This window comes from Rattus rattus, chromosome 2, assembly GCF_011064425.1.
Source record: "Rattus rattus isolate New Zealand chromosome 2, Rrattus_CSIRO_v1, whole genome shotgun sequence".
Lineage (NCBI taxonomy): Eukaryota > Metazoa > Chordata > Mammalia > Rodentia > Muridae > Rattus > Rattus rattus.
The window spans coordinates 96,281,258-96,298,521 of NC_046155.1; the positions used below are offsets into that span (position 1 = coordinate 96,281,258).

A 17,264-nucleotide genomic window follows, 5' to 3' on the forward strand; every position below is an offset into this window, starting at 1 on the left:
CTCAAGCACCTAAGCCAGGCCAACTCCCCGGCTCCCTGCACACTGGAAGGGTAGTTAGTGGCACAATCGTTCCTGAAAATGCTTGAGGGTCCAAGAATCATTTCTCACTTTCCATGCAGAAAGGAGAAAGAAAGCCACCGCAATAGCATAGCGGGCGTTGAAGACAACGCCACCACTAATAATAATGATAAGAAGAGGGTGAAGTAATGTAGAACAGGATAACAATTTATATAAAATTGTAATTTAAAATTAGTGAAAGTAACAAGATCAATGAGAAAGAAGAGAAATTACCAAGCAAAACAAATCCAATTGAGAATTGAAAAAAACAAAAACCCAATGGTGTGGAGAGTGCCTTCCGGTGCCAAAGACACTAGAACGTAGGGATGACGGCTCTATGCAGGCATGAGCTCGGCTTCTCCACGCTCAGTGAGTAGTGTAGGTGTTGTCTGCAGCAACGGGGCCTTGCTGTCAGTTAGTGGAGAGCAGCCTGTAGTCTTAGCAACAGCCTGAGTTGTTTGGGGGTTCCTGTGGGGTCTCCTTGGCCAACAACTCAATTAACCAAATCCTGGTACTGGAAGCTTTGTTTGGTGACCAGGTGGAACTCTTGTCTCTCTCATCATCTGGCAATTTCATATAGAACTCCTTCATATATGTATATATCTTAGGTATATTTCTACTGTAGTATATTTTCACATTATTCCTCAAATGTCCCTTTATTTCAGCTGTCTCCCTCATATTCCCTCCCATAAATAAGTCTCCCCCTCCTCACTTGATCCTCCCATTCCAGCCCCATCCCATGTATTCATATCTATCTATTCTATTCCCCTTTCCTAATGAGATCTATCTGTTCCCTGTACTCCTTACTCTATTTATACTGATCCTCTGTGCTTCTGTGGACTGTAGCCTGGTTCACAGAGAATATCCACACATTAGCAAATACACACCATTTTTGTCTTTCTGGGTCTGGGATAGCTCACTCAGGATAATTTTTCTAGCTCCATTGACATGCCTTCAAATTTCACAATGCCATTTTTTAACAGCTGACCAATACTCCATTGTGTAAGCATACTGCTTATTCATTCTTCTGTAAAGGGACATCTAGGTTGTTTCCAGTTTCTGTCTATTCTGAATAGAGCAGCAAAGAACATGTTTGAACAAGTGTCTTTGTGGTAAGATGAAGCATTCTTTGGATATATACCAAGAGTGGTATAGCTGGACCTTGAGATAGATGGGGAACTACCACACTGATTCCCATAGTGACTATACAAGTTTGCCCTCCTGGCAGCAATGGACCAGTGTCCCTCTTACCCTTGCCAGAATGAGCTACCATTTACTTTATTGATATTAGCCATTCTAACAAGTATAAGATTAAATCTTGAGATAGTTTGCTTTTGCATTTCCTTGATGGCAAAAGCTGTTGAACATTTCTTTGTTTCCCAGCCATCTGAGTTTCCTCTGTTGAGAATTCTGTTTAGATCTGCACCCCACATGTATTGTATTATTTGTTTTCTTGATATCTAGTTTCTTGAGATCTTTATATATTTTGGATATTAGTCTTCTATCCATGTGTAGTTGGTGAAAATCTTATCCCATTCTGTAGGATGCCACTTGGTCTGAACGACATTGTCCTTTACCATGCAGAAGCTTCTTAGTTTTATGAGACCTCATTCATTAACTGTTGGTTTTAGTGCTTGTGTTAATGGTGTTCTGTTCAGAAAGTCTTTTCTTGTGCCAGTGAGTTCAAGGATATTTCCTACTTTATCTTCCATTAGGTTCAGTGTATCTGGTTTTATGTTGAGGTCTTTGATCCATTTGGAGTTGAGTTTTATGCAAAATGATAAGTATGGATCTGCACAATTTGTTGAAGATGCTTTTTTCTCAGTGTCTATTTCTAGCCTCTTTATTTAAAATCAGATATTTATAAGTATGTGGATTTATGTCTGGGTTTTCAGTTTGATTCTATTCATCAATATGTTTCATTTTGTACCAATGTCATCTAAGAATAATAGACTAGAGGAAGAAGTAGAAACATAGGTCAAAGGCACAGAAAATATATTTAACAAAATCACAGAAGAAAATTTCCCTAACCTATAGAGATACCTATCAAAGTACAAGAAGCACACAAAACACCAAATGGACTGGACCAGTAAAGAAAACCCCCTTGGCACAAAATAACCAAAAGACTAAACACGTTTTAGCTAAAGGAATGCAGAAGAAATATTAAGGGGAGAAGACCAAGCCACATATAAAGGCAGACCTATTAGAATTATACCTGACTACTCTAACTATATGTTTGTACAAGTATGTAAACATAACTTGCTTAGTCCATTTTTGTTTGCGATTTGTGTTTATATGGTTTCAGGATTGACTTCTGTGCATCGAACAATCAATAAGGGGCTGCATACCTGGAAGTGGCTAATTCTCCTTCTCCCAGTAATCATTAGTTGCTATAGTTCTTTGTCTAAGAATGAGAGCCTGTGAACATTTTCCCCTTCCATGGTAGCATTGTCCCAGCCTTGTTTATGCAGCAGTTGCTGGAGAAACTGTTCCAAAGCAGACTGCCAGGTGCCCTGGCTCTTATCATCTAATAGTGCCTATCATTTCAGAAATTACCTCATCATTATTACAAAATAATAAATTCATCTCCAGTAGTATTTCTAACCTAATACTTATAAACATAGACAATTCCGCTGATTACATGAGAGGTGGTTATGTTCTTTCTATATGTAATGCTGTGCCAATACATGACAGACCCCAGACAGTTTGCTTTGAGACGATTCTCAGCATTTGTTCCAAATACTAATTACATCTGTGTCTTTAATAGGGCCCCAGGGTTCGTCATACTGGGTTGAATAGAATATGTTCTTAAATGCAATCCTGAAGACGTGACACTGATTCCACATTTTGTCAAGTGTTGCTGCAGGGAAAGGGAAAACAGATGCTTGAGTATATGCAAGTGGACACATTGCTATGTAAAGTAGAGATGGAATAAAAACAGTCCTTTGTGAATTGAGAGGTCAGGGAAATAAGGCCAAATACAAAGAATGGTTTGCGGAAACATAAATAAGATTCAGATTTTTAAACAGTCTTCATTACATGCCCATCAAACAGAACACAACAAAACTCTCGAATGAATGACTAGGGTACCAGTTACTTTTCTGTTGCTGTGATAAAATACCATGACAAAAAAAACAAAAACAACAACAACAAAAAAAACAAACAAACTTAAGGAAGAAAGGATTTGTGTTAGCTCATAGTTCCAGAGGAGAATCTACAAAGGCAGGGAAGGCATTGCATGGCGACTGGAGCAAGAGGCTGGCTGACAACATCTTTATCCACACACAGGAAGCAGAGAGAATAAAGCAAGAGGTGAACGGAGCTAACGACTCTTAAAGCCTGCCCTCAGTGACATACTTTCTTGCAAAGCTGCATCTCCAAGACGTTCTGTAACCTCTCCAAGCAACACCACCAACTGGGGACCAAGAGATCAAACACATAAGACTATGGGAGATATTTTTATTCAAATCTCTACATTTGACCCCTTGGCCCTAGGGACTCGTGACCATCTCGTGACACAAAATGCATTTAGCCCAACTTCAAAAGTCTCATCGTCTTTGGCAGTCTTAACTCCATTATAAAGTCCGGAGTTCCTTCTGAGACTTGGAACAATCTCTTAACAGTCGCTACTTGTGAAAATTATAAACAGAACCCCAAACCCTCCAGCGTACAATGGTACAGAGCATAGCTCCCACTTTAAATGGGAGAAGTGGGGACACTGTGAAGACCGGAGCAAAGCAAGACTGAAACCTAGCGGGACAAACACTAAACCCTGCAGTTCATGCCTGATATCTGGGACTTTAGTTTCGGAGGGCTAATATGGCTCCACCGCTACAGAGTTGCTGTCTGTAACGTAATTTCTCTCTCGGACTGCTCTGCAGCTCCCCTTGGCGGATGTCTCATGGTTTGGGCATCCTCTACTCCTACTTCACCTTCAAATTGCCAGCTTAAAACAAAATTCGGTAGCTTTCACCTTAGTGACCTGTAGTCAAATTTGAATAACCATGGCCTGGAAACACAGACTTAGGGTGACCTAAATACCATGTTCCTATATGGAGGTCTTTTCATAGATTTACAGAACAAAAGCAACATACGTCAAAGCAATTTTAAAAAACAGTAGTGGAAACATGAGAAAGGTAAACAGAGAGATGGGTGAGCGTCTACAGGCCTCAGGTGGTATCTGGTGACATTCTTAGTTGAGGGGTTGATGGAAGTCACTAGTCTTCTAAGTAGATTCCAAAAAGAATCCGTTCATAGTAAGATGTTAGTTCTGACACAGAGGTGGGCAAAGAGTAGCCATTTAGAGAGCTTCAGTCAGTCCACAATAAGGTAATTGGTCCCTGGACTCTTAAATCTCTCCTTATCCCTGCAGTTCTAATCCATGAATCAGTGAGTCTTTGCAGACACAGCTTCTTTCTAGGAATTCTCATTGACAATTGCTTCATTCAGTGGCCTCTCTGGACCTTCTTATAGGAACTCTGACCTTGCCACACATTGCCTGCCCCAGTGCTCCTCCAAAACTCTCTCAGAATCCACAAACACCTCAATCTTGCATCTTTCTTATCTCCAAAACCAGCACCATGTGGCCAACACTGTTCCATTTGGCGGACATCCTCATCTCTTTAGACCACAACAGTAAAAGCTTTTCTATGCTGTTGCTTCAAAAACTTTTTTTTTACATTGTTTTTATGTATTGTTGTGTGTTTGTGCTTCATACAGTGAGGGGATTGCCTTCTATGTCTTTTAAGAGACTTCATAGAATTGGTGTTCACTTTTCTGTATGTTTAATAGATTCAATACTAATTACTGCTGGGCCTGGATTTTTCTGGAAGTGTGTGTGTGTGTGTGTGTGTGTGTGTGTGTTGTGTGTGTGTACACGTGTGGGCACACACCCACACACATATGCACACATAAAGAACAAAAGAGGATATAAGGTGTTCTTCTCAAGCACTGTGTGCTTAATCTCTTGAGATAAACTCTCACTGAACCTAGAGTGTCGGTGTTCTGGGTTCTGGAAAAGAGACACAGTGCAGGATGAATTTAGGCTTACCAACAGCAAGGGGTCAGCTTCTCAAGGACTGAGCACTTCCTAGAAGCTCTTTTTATTGTTACACAGAAAGGCACCTTGAACAAGTCTACTTCTTAATACCAAAGCTGATCCGATCTAGGGGTTGTCTCAAAAGACCCATCACCTTAGCAACTCTCAGCCACACAAGACTTCCTGGTTTGCCAGTCATGTCTGGGGACTGTTTTTGCAAAGGCTCTGAGAATTCTTCAAAAGGATAACCCCATAACATCTCAGATAACAATCAATGACAAAGGCTAGGGGGTCATCACTCCAGACTCATGTCAGAATAAAATGGTTCTGCTAAAATTCTGGTACACTTGAGTGTGCCAATTTTGCCTCTGACACCAGTACTCTGGAAGCTGGGGAAAGAGACAAAGAATTCAAGACTTGTCTGGAGTGCATAACAAGACTCTGTCTCAAAATTTAAAAAATTTAATAAAAAAGGATATCTCATTTTCTTACTATGTGCAAGGCCCTAGTTTCAATCCTTAAAAAACAAAAACAAAAACCAAACCTAAACAAAGAGAATGTATATTCTGTAACTACTGGATAGAATGATATAGACATTATTATGAGAGCCAGGTAAATAACAATGATTAAATTGTCTCTGTTATTATGGATTTCCTACTGGTTTATTCTATCAGATATTGACTAAGGCACGATGAAGTCAATTGAGTTCAATTGTTGGTTTATTTTTCTTTTCAGATCTGTTAGGTTTTACATCATGAATTTTGATACTCTGTTGTTAAGAATATACATATTTAAGATAGTTATTTCTCCTCAGATAATTTCATCATTTTTCATGATGCATGTGGGCAGAATCATGACTTTCCAAAGATGTGCATGTCCTAATTCTTGGAATTTATTAATATATTACCAGGCATGGGAAAAGGGTTTCTGCACTTAAAATTGAGGTTATGGGCTTCAGGGAAGGAGATTATTCTGATTTTCAGATGACCCTCATCTAATCAAGCAAGTCCTTAAAAAAGGACTTTCATAGATGTGACCAGGAAGATTTTACCAAGAGAGACAAGAGAGGTTTGAAGACAGGGACTCAACCGTCAACTGCAAGCTTTGAAGTTAGAAGAAAGAGCCTTTGAACCAAGAAATGCAGATAACCACTAAAAAAAAAGAAAAAGAAAAAGATCCTCAACTTACACACCCCTGAGCAGCACACAGGACATCGTAGCTGGTGCATTCAATACATAGAAAAGCTGAAGGGCGCATGCATGGGAGACTGAATGTGTACACCCAGCATCTATGTAAAGTTAGCGTGGTTGTTAATCTGTGCAGTCCCGTACTAGGGAGGCAGAGACTGAGGATCCCCATCAGTCTAACCAAAGCAGTGCACTCTTGATTCCAGGAGAGATCCCGCCTCAAAAAGTAAGGTAGCATGAGATTTAAGGAAGGTGTCCAACACCGACCTCCAGTCCACACACACACACACACACACACACACATATCCTCTTCAGCACGTGCACCTATACCTACACACATTTCTACACAAATAAACATGTTCAAATACACACTAAAAATAATAAAAACTGTGTGTACTTACGGTGCATAACGGTTTTTTATTTGTTTTCTTGCTTGGTTTTGCAGTGCTGAGGATCAAATCTAGGGCCTTACTTATGCACGCTGGACATTTGCTTTACCACTGAGCTACATACCCAGGCCCAACAGGCTGTTTTGAAATATGTCTGCATCAGGCAATGGATAAATCAAACCAATTAACCATTGCTTTATCACACGTGACATTTTTTGTGTAGCGAGAATGCTTAAATTGTGTTCCAGCATTATTATTTCAAGAATTATTGCATTTTAAAATCATAGTCAGCACATAGCATTCTTTGTTTAGATGAAATTTCGTACGCTTTGACTAACGTCTCCCCACCATTCCACTAGCACTACCAGGCTGTAGTAATCACTTCTTGATTTTCTTGGATCCCATATATTATTGACACTAACATGGGCATATATGCCAGGCTTATTTCACTAGTGTGACGCCCTGCAAGATGACCTGTGCTACCTCAGATGGCATAATTATTCATCTTTTAGGGCTGAAGGGTATTCCAGCCATCGATGGATGCATGTTAACTCCACGTTTTCTATCACATATAATGCTCCTCAGATCCTGGGGACTTCATTAGTTACATCCCATTGTCCTTGGGCGTTCTCTTCTCACAGGCTTCAGCCTTTGGTTCCTTTTGGTTTTCAGTTGTAGAAGTTTGTCTCATCCACCCTTCAAGTTCAGGATTCTTTCTCAGTATATCCCATCCACTAACAAGCATATCAGGTACACCTTTAATCTTCAAGTGATCCCAGAGGCTGGCTGTGGTAGCACAGATCTCTAATACCAGCAGTCGGGAAGCTGAGACAGGAGGATTATAAGTTTGAAGCCAATCTAAACTATGCAGCGAGATCTTGGATCAAAAAAAAATTCTAGAAACACACAGATTACTACACCACTTTCCTGTTTTACAGTTTAGGATATTAAAACTAAGAATATTGATCAAGGGTAGTATTGCTTGTTACCTTGACCAGATCTATAATTACCTAAGAGATAAACTTCCTGATGTGACTACAAAGGATCATCTGGATTAGGCTAGCCTATGGTCCTGCCAGTAAAGGGTCATCTGGATTAGGCTAACCTTTGGTCATGACTATAAAGGATTATCTAGATCAGGTTAGTTGAGTTGGAAATAACTACATTAACAGTTGACAGCACTGTTCCCTGGGCTAAGGTCCTGGACTGAATAAAAAGGAGAGCGCTAGCTGGCATTCATCGTTCTCTGCTTCCTGTCTACAGATACGATGTGACCAGCTGCCTCAAGTTCCTGTGGCCATGCCTTCCCCGAAATGATGGACTGTACCCTCAAACTATGAACCAAAACAAACTCTTCCTCCTTCTGATTGCTTATTGCTAGGAATTTTGTCTAGCAATGAGAAAAGTAATACAGAAAGTTGGTACTGAGAAATGGAGTCCATTGTAGTACCAGACAATCCTCAGGCCTTTAGAACTGGTGTACAGGAGGACTGTGGAGAATTTTGGAACTCTGACCTAGAAGTCTTGGAATGCTGCAAACAGAGCTTACTGAGTGATTCTCCTAGGATCTTGGAAGACAAGAATGTGAAGAGAAACATGAGTGGAGGCCCAACTCATGAGAGAAGCAAGGGCTGTATTCAGAACGGGGCTAGAGGCCATTTATGTGATATTCTGGCAAAGAGTTTGGCTATATTGTGCCAGTGTCTTGAAGACTTGAATAAGGTCGAACTTAAATGAACAGCAAGAGGCTTACTGAGTGAGGATTTTAACTGTGGTCTAAGATGTGTATGAATACACACATCTTCAAATCAAAGCCAGCACAAGATATAAATTTATAGAAACACAAAAAAATGGACCATCAGAATTTCTTGCTATCAAAGTCTCATTAGTTCAGGAATACTTAAATGTTTCATGAAGGAGGAAGCATTTGAACAGGTAGCGTAGGATTTTAGCAAGTCGACACGGTAAACAAATGGGGGAGTGGTACAGCTAGGACTAAACACAGTGAGCCCTGAAACCAAAGCATATGCTCTTTCCATTACACAAAGCTGTGACAGCAAGAGCCCGTGTGGTAAGTCATGTGCTATAAAGGAGATGGGGACCATGGGTTACAGACGAAAAGACTAAAAGGGAGAGCTGAGAACATGGAGAACTTCCGGTGTATGTATAAGAAGTCTAGGACATTAAAGAGATCATTCCAAACCCTCACATTGCCAATGGAGACGCCATTGTCCTTCCCTCGTACGTCAGAGCATAGCGAGTTGAGTGGTAATGTAAGCTGTGTGGAATCACAGAGCAGGAAGTGTGGGAGTGCTTGACCAGAACCAATGTTTTCTTTAATACATTTATTTTTAGCATAAGCCATTTTTTGGCATGAAACCTTTATCAGAGGCTGATCAAAAAAGAGCAGGCAACCAATCAATTCCACAGCTGAGTGAGTTATTGGAACTTGCAAAAAGGGAAGAGAAGATTGTGCTATTTGACCTTTTTGGCCCTCCACCAGGACATCCTCTGAGAAACACTTTTGTCCGAAGAGTAGTAAGGGTCATCCTCGACTCTAAAATTGAGCAGCGTCTGGTATGTCTTTCTTAGTGTGTATGTCAGAGGTTGGGGGTGGGGAACCTGGTCAGGAGCACAGTTGCATTTAACTTTCACCTATGTCCTCTCTGAGATCAGTAGTGATGTTGCTTCCCTTAGAAATGGAAATTACTGCTTATACAGCTACAGAAGGCAGTCTGAGAATGGTCCAGTCAAAATGACCCCAATAGGGAAAAAGATTGAGACTCCTGTGTAAACCAAATATAATATTAGCGTATTGTTAAAGAATGATCTAGGAGTTGGAGAGATGCTTCAGTGCATGAACCACTTGCACACAAGCATGGAGGTGAGATTTCGGATAGCCAGAACCCATGTGGAAGCTGTCCCGGCATGACAGCCACCTGTAATTCAGCACTTAAGAGGCAGAGACAGGGCAGAGCGAGATTGCTAGCTAGACTAACTGGAATTGGCAAACTCCAGGCTCAATGAGAAACCCTGTCTCAAAAAATAAAATGGGAACCAATGGAGAAGATATCTCATGCCAACTTTTGGTCTCTACATGTATGCACATACATGTGCGTGTGCACACAGTGTACATTCATGTACATGTGAACATTCACATATATATGCTACACATACATACATGTGCAGGAAAAAAGAATAATGTATATAAGCCAGGCCTGGTCATACATAACGAATTCCAGCCACTCTGGATGCTGAGGCCAGACAAGGGCAAGTTTAAAGCTTGAATGGATATAGAATAAGCTCAAGGCTAATTTATACAACTCAACAAGACCCTGCCTCAAAATTAAGAAAAATTTAAGAGGGCTGGAGATATAGCTCAGCCATAGAATTCTTGCCTAAAGTGCTTGGGACCATATAGTCAATTCCTGGGACTACACCAAAGCACAGCAGTGTATATGAGAACACGCAGGGGGTCGACCCAGTGCTCAACATAGACCCAACGTGATAGCAGGGTCACGATCCTCATGACAGAACCGCTTTGAGGGCACTGGTTGTAAAGAATGATGTAGAAAGATCACGGACTCTTAGTTGAGTAAAGCTTTGCCCCTCATTTGGTTTTGGTTTCTTCTTGTAGAATCACTATTTGCAATTTTTTTCAAATCATTTAATTTCTCAAAATAAATCAATGCTGTGAGTAGAATAAATATGTATCTCCCTGCAAATGGAGCTCTCCTGTAGGTGAGGCACAGCAGCACCCCTGTTGCCAGGAAACACCCGTGTAGCTTCTCTCGAGGATGGCTTTTGGCATCAGAAACTAGGGGATAGTGTCTTAATGCTTATATCTACCAATGTTTTTTCCTCTGTTGAGTACCTAGTTCATGGAAAGAGCTCAGCCATTGAGATACAGCCTTAGCCATCAATTATTTTTTGTCTGAATCTTTCTATATGCTTGCCCTGTCCCCTGCCTTACTGTTTAACTGGAGGACGGAAAGGTCTGGGGGAAAACTCAATTCCACAGCAGCCATCTCCATTTTTAAGAGTTCATCAGACAATATAACTAATTAGATTGCTTCATCAAGGGCTGGACTCTTTCTCTGCTCCCTGTAGGCTACTACCAGGGCTGGGATGGAGTCTCACCCATTCTTCCTGGGCTCTTTGTATCAGGAAAGTTGAGCATCTGCTGTCTGTCTGTCCTTGCAGATATTTTGGCTGCCGGGTTTTGATAGAGAATATGTCAAGTACATGGCTCCTGGTTTTCGGCATGTGGGCCGTTTATGGTCCATTAAGGAGCTCACACAAAAGAATATTAGTATAATAAATGTCGACTATAAGAGACTGTTCTACTCTGGGTTGAGGTAAGTGTTTTACCCCTGCTCCTGGCATGCATCATTGCTGTAACATTTACAAAATATTAGTTCTACTTAGCTTCCTTCCCCCCTCCCTTTATTTGGTTTAATATCATCTTTGAGTCCTCTGCTTTCTCATTGCTTTTTCTGCCTCCCTTCTCTTGTTAATGAACATTTATGATGTGTAGATGATGCTCTTTCCTTGTACTCTAATTCCTTACCATTCAATCCTTATTCTAAAGATCCATTTATTATCTTACGTGTGTGTTTCCCTGGTGTGTGTATGTGCATATGTATAGTGCCCACAGAGGCTAGCCAAGGGTATGAGATCCCCTGGAACTGGAGTCATAAGATGACTGTGAGCCTCCAAGTGGTTGTTGGGATTTGAACCAGGGTCTTATGGAAGAGCAGGCAGCTTTGACCAGGAGAGCCATCCAGGCTCTCCACACATACTTTTGCATGCTTGGTATATACGTTTTACTCTAGCCTTTGTAAGGTTGACTATTTAAGACCCCACATTTAAGTGCATCGTACAATATTTATCTTTCCAAAATACAGTATTTCATGAGGAAGTGTTTTCTGGGTTTATCCATATTGGGGCAGCTAACAGAAGTTCCTTTTTAAAACACTGAATAGTATTCCATTGTATATAAGCACCACATTTTCTTAATCCACTTCTTAATCAATTTTATGAATCTATTGGTAGGGACTTGGATTGATTCTTTACCTTAGCCATTGTGAACGAAGCTGCAGTGGGGTGGGAGTGAAAACAACTCCCTGAGCTGTGGTTCCCAGCGTCCTTGGCGCTGCCCTTCTGCAACGTCTGTCCTCTCCCCTAGCCTACAATCTTTACCCCTGGCAAAATGTCTATAATGTGTTATATCAAGAATGAACAAGCTCATATTATTTGGGGACTAGTATATTTTTTCATTCATAATTCCATTAAATTTTATCCAGGGCATTTATCTATAGTTTGTTCCTTTTTGTTTTGAATAGTGTTCAATGGTGTGTATACCAAAGTTTATTTAATAAGTTGCTAGCGGAAGGACATCTGCTTGTTTCCATCTGTTTGCACACGGACTTTCATGCACATAAAAGTCTTTATATCAGGGATAAAGTACTCCAGATTTCAAATTCTTGGATATAGTAATTGAACATTCCTGCCAACACCATGACCCAGAGTTTCTGCATCCTTGGTAATGTTTGGTGTTGTCACTTTTTGGTCTTCTCTCTTCGGATAGGCATGGAGTGACATCTGTTTGTTTAAATACATTCTCTAAAGGCAAAGGATGCTGTGTTTACTTGCTCATGGGTTTCTCCAGTCAAATTCCTTTTCTTTACCATTAAATCTTGAGAATTCTTTCCACCCTTTGTTAGATAGGGTTTGAAAGCATTTCCCCGGGACTGGAGGGATGGCTCAGTAGATAACAATAGTACCCAGAGTTCCCAGTGTTATGCTGGGAGGCTCAGAACCACTCATAGCTGGATCTCCAGGGGATCTGACACCTTCTTTTAGAGTCTATGAGCACTTGCACAATAGTTTCAGGCATGCACACATATAAATAGAAATAAATCTTTATAAAAGGGAGCACATTCTCCTAGTCTGTGACTCACTTACTGTGGCATTTCCGTAATAGGTTGCAAGGTCTCCACAGAGCAAGAGCGGTGTTTCCATTTGGAAGAGGCTGGCACATGAGCTCTTCCTTTAAGGAAGTGAGCATTTAGCTCTAATCTAAGAACTCTTTGCTCAACTCAAGAGCTGACAGGATTCTTTTCTTCTATGTCTTCTATAAGGTTTATATTGTTGCATTATATACTCTAGCTTGCACATCATCCTGAGCTCATTTTTATACAGTCTGAGGTTTGGTTGAGATTTTAATGTTCTTTTGGAAGAGTGCCTCTGGCCTTTCAAATTGGTGACAGTGTTGAAATCTGCTGTTCCACTCACTTGCTTTGGCAGCTTTGTCCCAGGTTATTTGAGTAGATTTGTATAGGTCTATTTCCAGAGTTTCTGTTTAGGACCACTAGCTGATGTGTCTGCTCTTGCTCTGGCCCCTTGCTGTCTTGATTACAGTAGTTTCATGCATCTTCACTGCGGAGTACAGTGATTAATTCCCTTTCACTTATCATTTCTCCAGACTGAAGTCTATTTTTCCCAGCACATGGGAGACTGAGGATTGTCAGGGCCAGCCTGGACTACACAGTGAGTTTAAGACCACCTTGCACTGTAGAGAGAGACTCTGGCGCTCTCCCCCTCCCCACCGAAGATTTGGTTTTCCTAGAGCTGTGCGTTCGCATGTGTGTTTTGGATCAGGTGACCTAACTATGTTGAGACCTTTGTTGGCCTTCTCTAGGGCTCACATTAACCTCACAGGTCAGCTTGGGAATCGCTGGCAGCTCTGGCCCGCTGGTTCTCCAGTACGGGAGTGAGCATCACTGTCAATTGGTTTCTTCGCTTGCTTCCATCACTGATTCCACATTTTCAGGGCTACCTCTTCAGTGCCTCCTTAAACTCCTTCCAAAGTACTTCATTTCCTTTGAAGTAATTCTTAAGGGAATTATGTTCTTAATTACAGTTTCTACAGCTCTTATTCATATTTTAAAACTTTGCATTTTGAGTTATAGTTTTAAACAGTACAAAGAAGTCTTTCTTCACTACTTTTCCCCTTTAAATTCTTCCTGAGTTATGTGACCTGTAGACCTTAGAGGCAGTTCTCACCTGTGAGCAGGGAGGTGGCAGCGCCTCCTGCAGAAAAGCGCGGTTATTATCTTAAACCTCTGCTCTGGAGCACGGGGCTTGCCATGCTAGTGTGTGGCAGACTTGTACTTTCCTGTGTGACCACTGGGCCAGGCTTCGGAAGCACTTGGGCAAACACTTCCGCCTGGTCTCAGCCCACAGGTCGAGCAGCAGCAGAGGTGGACTTGGTGTGCTTTCTGAGAACTTGAGTTCGAAGTGACCCTGGCCTTGCTCTGCTAGCCCTTTGCTCGTTCTCTTCCTTCACCAGAGATCAGACCCAGGCGTCCACTGACCTAGTGCCTTACAGACAGCTGGGTTTGTTTTCTCCCACCAAAGCCATGTTAAAAAAAAATACCACAAAATCCGTTATGTTTAAATGTTAAAATGGTTACAACACTGGTGTTTCCTTTGTTCTCTCAGTTAACATGTATCCGTATGGAGTCTGGTGTTGAGTGAGGTCTGCATACACAGAGCAGGGTGGGGTTACAGTGAGTGAGAAAATGGTAAGAGGTCATCAGAGCCAGGGCGGGCAGAGCTAGGGTAGAGTCCCAGGGGACCCACATGCCCAAGATGACAGACAGTGAGTGGCTTGTAGAAGCAGCCATTCAGGAGCCACAACTGGTTTTCTCAGTTGTAGTTTGAAACTGGCTGTGGTGGGAATATCTGCAAATTTGTAAATGCTGTAAATGTGTCTGTTGTTGTCCACCCCACCCCCCATCTCCAGCCATTCTTTCTCTTTTTCTCTTTCCGTTTTCTTTGTTTTAGGACATTTAGTTCACCAGAACATTACTGGTGCTGCGGGAGCCAAAGGACTAGACCAACCTTTACCCCGCGTGCCCCCCCCCAGCCCATTCTGTCGCAGTAGATCTGAAGCTGTCTGTCTGTCTGGTGATTTAAGCAGTAGCTTTGCACAAATGTGGTTGTTGCCCTTTAGTTATGGAGAGTACAACTGAGTGGAAACCCTCTGTGGGCTCTGTTTTGTTGCAGAGAATATAAAAAAGCTAAAATCTACATCAATGTGTATGTCATCAATGAGCCTTGGCTCTTCTCGCTGGCCTGGTGTTCTAATGTCAACTCTGTGACCACAGACAACACTGAGCTCCTGAATCAGCTTAGCCACCCTCTCTTCTTCATGGTGAGCTGCTTGCCCAGATCATTCTAAGCCTGCTGTGACTGTGCTCTCCCACCCCATGTCGACCCCTGTTAAGCTACTTCAGAATAGAGACACCTGTGAGTAATGAAGATGTGCCTTCTCCCTTACCATCCAATGCTTCTGGGTTCTTTTTTTGCTGAATCTTTACAATGCATTTTACACGCTGCAATTTAATCTCATTGGAGATTATTTTTATTATCCCCACAGAAAACTGGAGCTCACAGGTGTCTTGGTCCATGTTCTCATGATGAGTGATCTGTCTGACTCTAGGGCTTTGCTATTGCAGGCTTAAGAACGCTCAATCAAAGTCATACACACACACACACACACACACACACACACACTCACAGGGTCACACATTCACATACACAGAGTCACACACACTCACACACATAGGGTCACACTCACGTACACACTACATACACACAGGGTCACACTCACACACACACACACTCACACACACAGGGTCATACACACACAGTCTCACACACACACTCATACTACACACACACACACACTCACACACACACAGGGTCACACTCACACACACACTCATACATACACAGGGTCATATACACTCACACACACACAGGGTCACACTCACACATACAGTCATACATACACAGGGTCACACATTCACACTCACACACAGAGTCACACTCACACACAGGGTCACACTCACACACACACTCATACATACACAGGGTCATATACACTCACACACACACAGGGTCACACTCACAAATACAGTCATACATACACAGGGTCACACACACTCACACTCACACACAGGGTCACACACACACTCACACACGCTCACACAGGGTCACACACACAGGGTCACACTCACACACTAGTGCTATGGGAAGAAGCCAGAGCCCTTTGTCTGCGAAGAGAAAGCTGTTTCTTGAATACAGTGCTCTTAAATCAATGAGCCGGCATCCAGCTGTATTACCCTGGCACCCTGGTGGGATTTGGTGGACCTGAAGACCTGGTTTGCTGCCTCTGCTAAATCCAGTCACTTAGTACCTATGTAGGGAGCTGTGACTAGCCAGTTACTGCAACAGAGCCTGGGTTTCTGTCTGCCTAGAATGATTCGACTGAGCAGCATGCAAGAGAAAACAGGTTGTCATAAGGGAGTCTTGATGTGCCACTCATGCTAGCCTCAAACTCTAGGCCTCAAGTCATTCTCCACCTTAGTCTCCCAAGTGGCTGGGACTATAGACACACTCTACAATTCCCACTAGGAAACAGTCTAGGAGCTGGAGATGGATCAGCAGTAAAGAGTGCTCGCTTCTAGGAGGGGTTGGGGATTTAGCTCAGTGGTGGCGCTTGCCTAGGAAGTGCAAGGCCCTGGTTGGTCCCCAGCTCAAAAAAAAAAGAACCAAAAAAAAAAAAAAAAAAAAAAAGAGTGCTCGCTAGGGCACTTGAGCGCCAGGTCCCCTGCAATCCAGACAATGCCCAGACCTGAAGGGACCCAGTCAACAGTTCTCTGCACCCAAATCCTGTGGGAGGGAGAGCTAAACCTTCAGAGGGCCACACACACCTGGGAAGCCAGAAGAGACTACACTCTATCCACATTTCTGACTCCAGAGGAAAACACCTAACGCCATCTGGGACCCCGGTGCACAGGGGCTCAGGGAAAAGGGGGCGCAGGCCCTCACAGAGAGCTCAAAAGCAATCCCCCACGAGCCACTTGAGCCGTGGGACCATAGGTAAGACCAACTTTTCTGCTCCAAGCGACCTGCCTGGTGGACTCAGGACACAGGCCCACAGGAACAGCTGAAGACCAGTAGACAGGAAAGACTACACACCCGAAAGCAGAACACTCTATTCCCGGAACTGGCTGAAAGAAAACAGGAAAACAGGTCTACAGCACTCCTGACACACAGGCCTATAGGACGGTCTAACCATTGTCAGAAATAGCAGAACAAGGTAATACCAGAGACAACCCGGATGGCTAGAGGCAAGCACGAGGAACCCAAGCAACAGAAACCAAGACTACATGGCATCATCAGCCTAACTCCCCACCAAAAGCAAACACTGAATATCCAAACACACCAGAAAAGCAAGATCTAGATTTAAAATCACATTTGATCATGATGCTGGAGGACTTCAAGGAAGACATGAAGAACTCCCTTAGAGAAATGCAGGAAAACATAAACAAGTAGAAGCCTATAGAGAGGAAACACAAAAATCCCTGAAAGAATTCAAGGAAAACAATCAAACAGGTGAAGGAATTAAAAAAGGAAATGGAAGCAATAAAGAAAGCACAAAGGGAAACAACCCTGGATATAGAAAACCAAAGGAAGAGACAAGGAGCCGTAGATACAAGCATCACCAACAGAATACAA

The 17,264-nt window shown here is 42.4% G+C and overlaps 1 protein-coding gene across 1 annotated transcript in view; it reads left to right on the forward strand.

Annotated features, from left to right (window-relative positions):
- Positions 1-17,264, forward strand: part of Gdpd4 (glycerophosphodiester phosphodiesterase domain containing 4) — an 83,361-nt gene that overhangs the window by 39,952 nt on the left and 26,145 nt on the right. The window contains exons 11-13 of the mRNA XM_032895071.1: positions 9,027-9,248; positions 10,875-11,029; positions 14,745-14,892. Coding sequence (XP_032750962.1) covers positions 9,027-9,248; positions 10,875-11,029; positions 14,745-14,892 — 525 coding nt within the window. The remainder of the gene's footprint in view (positions 1-9,026; positions 9,249-10,874; positions 11,030-14,744; positions 14,893-17,264) is intronic.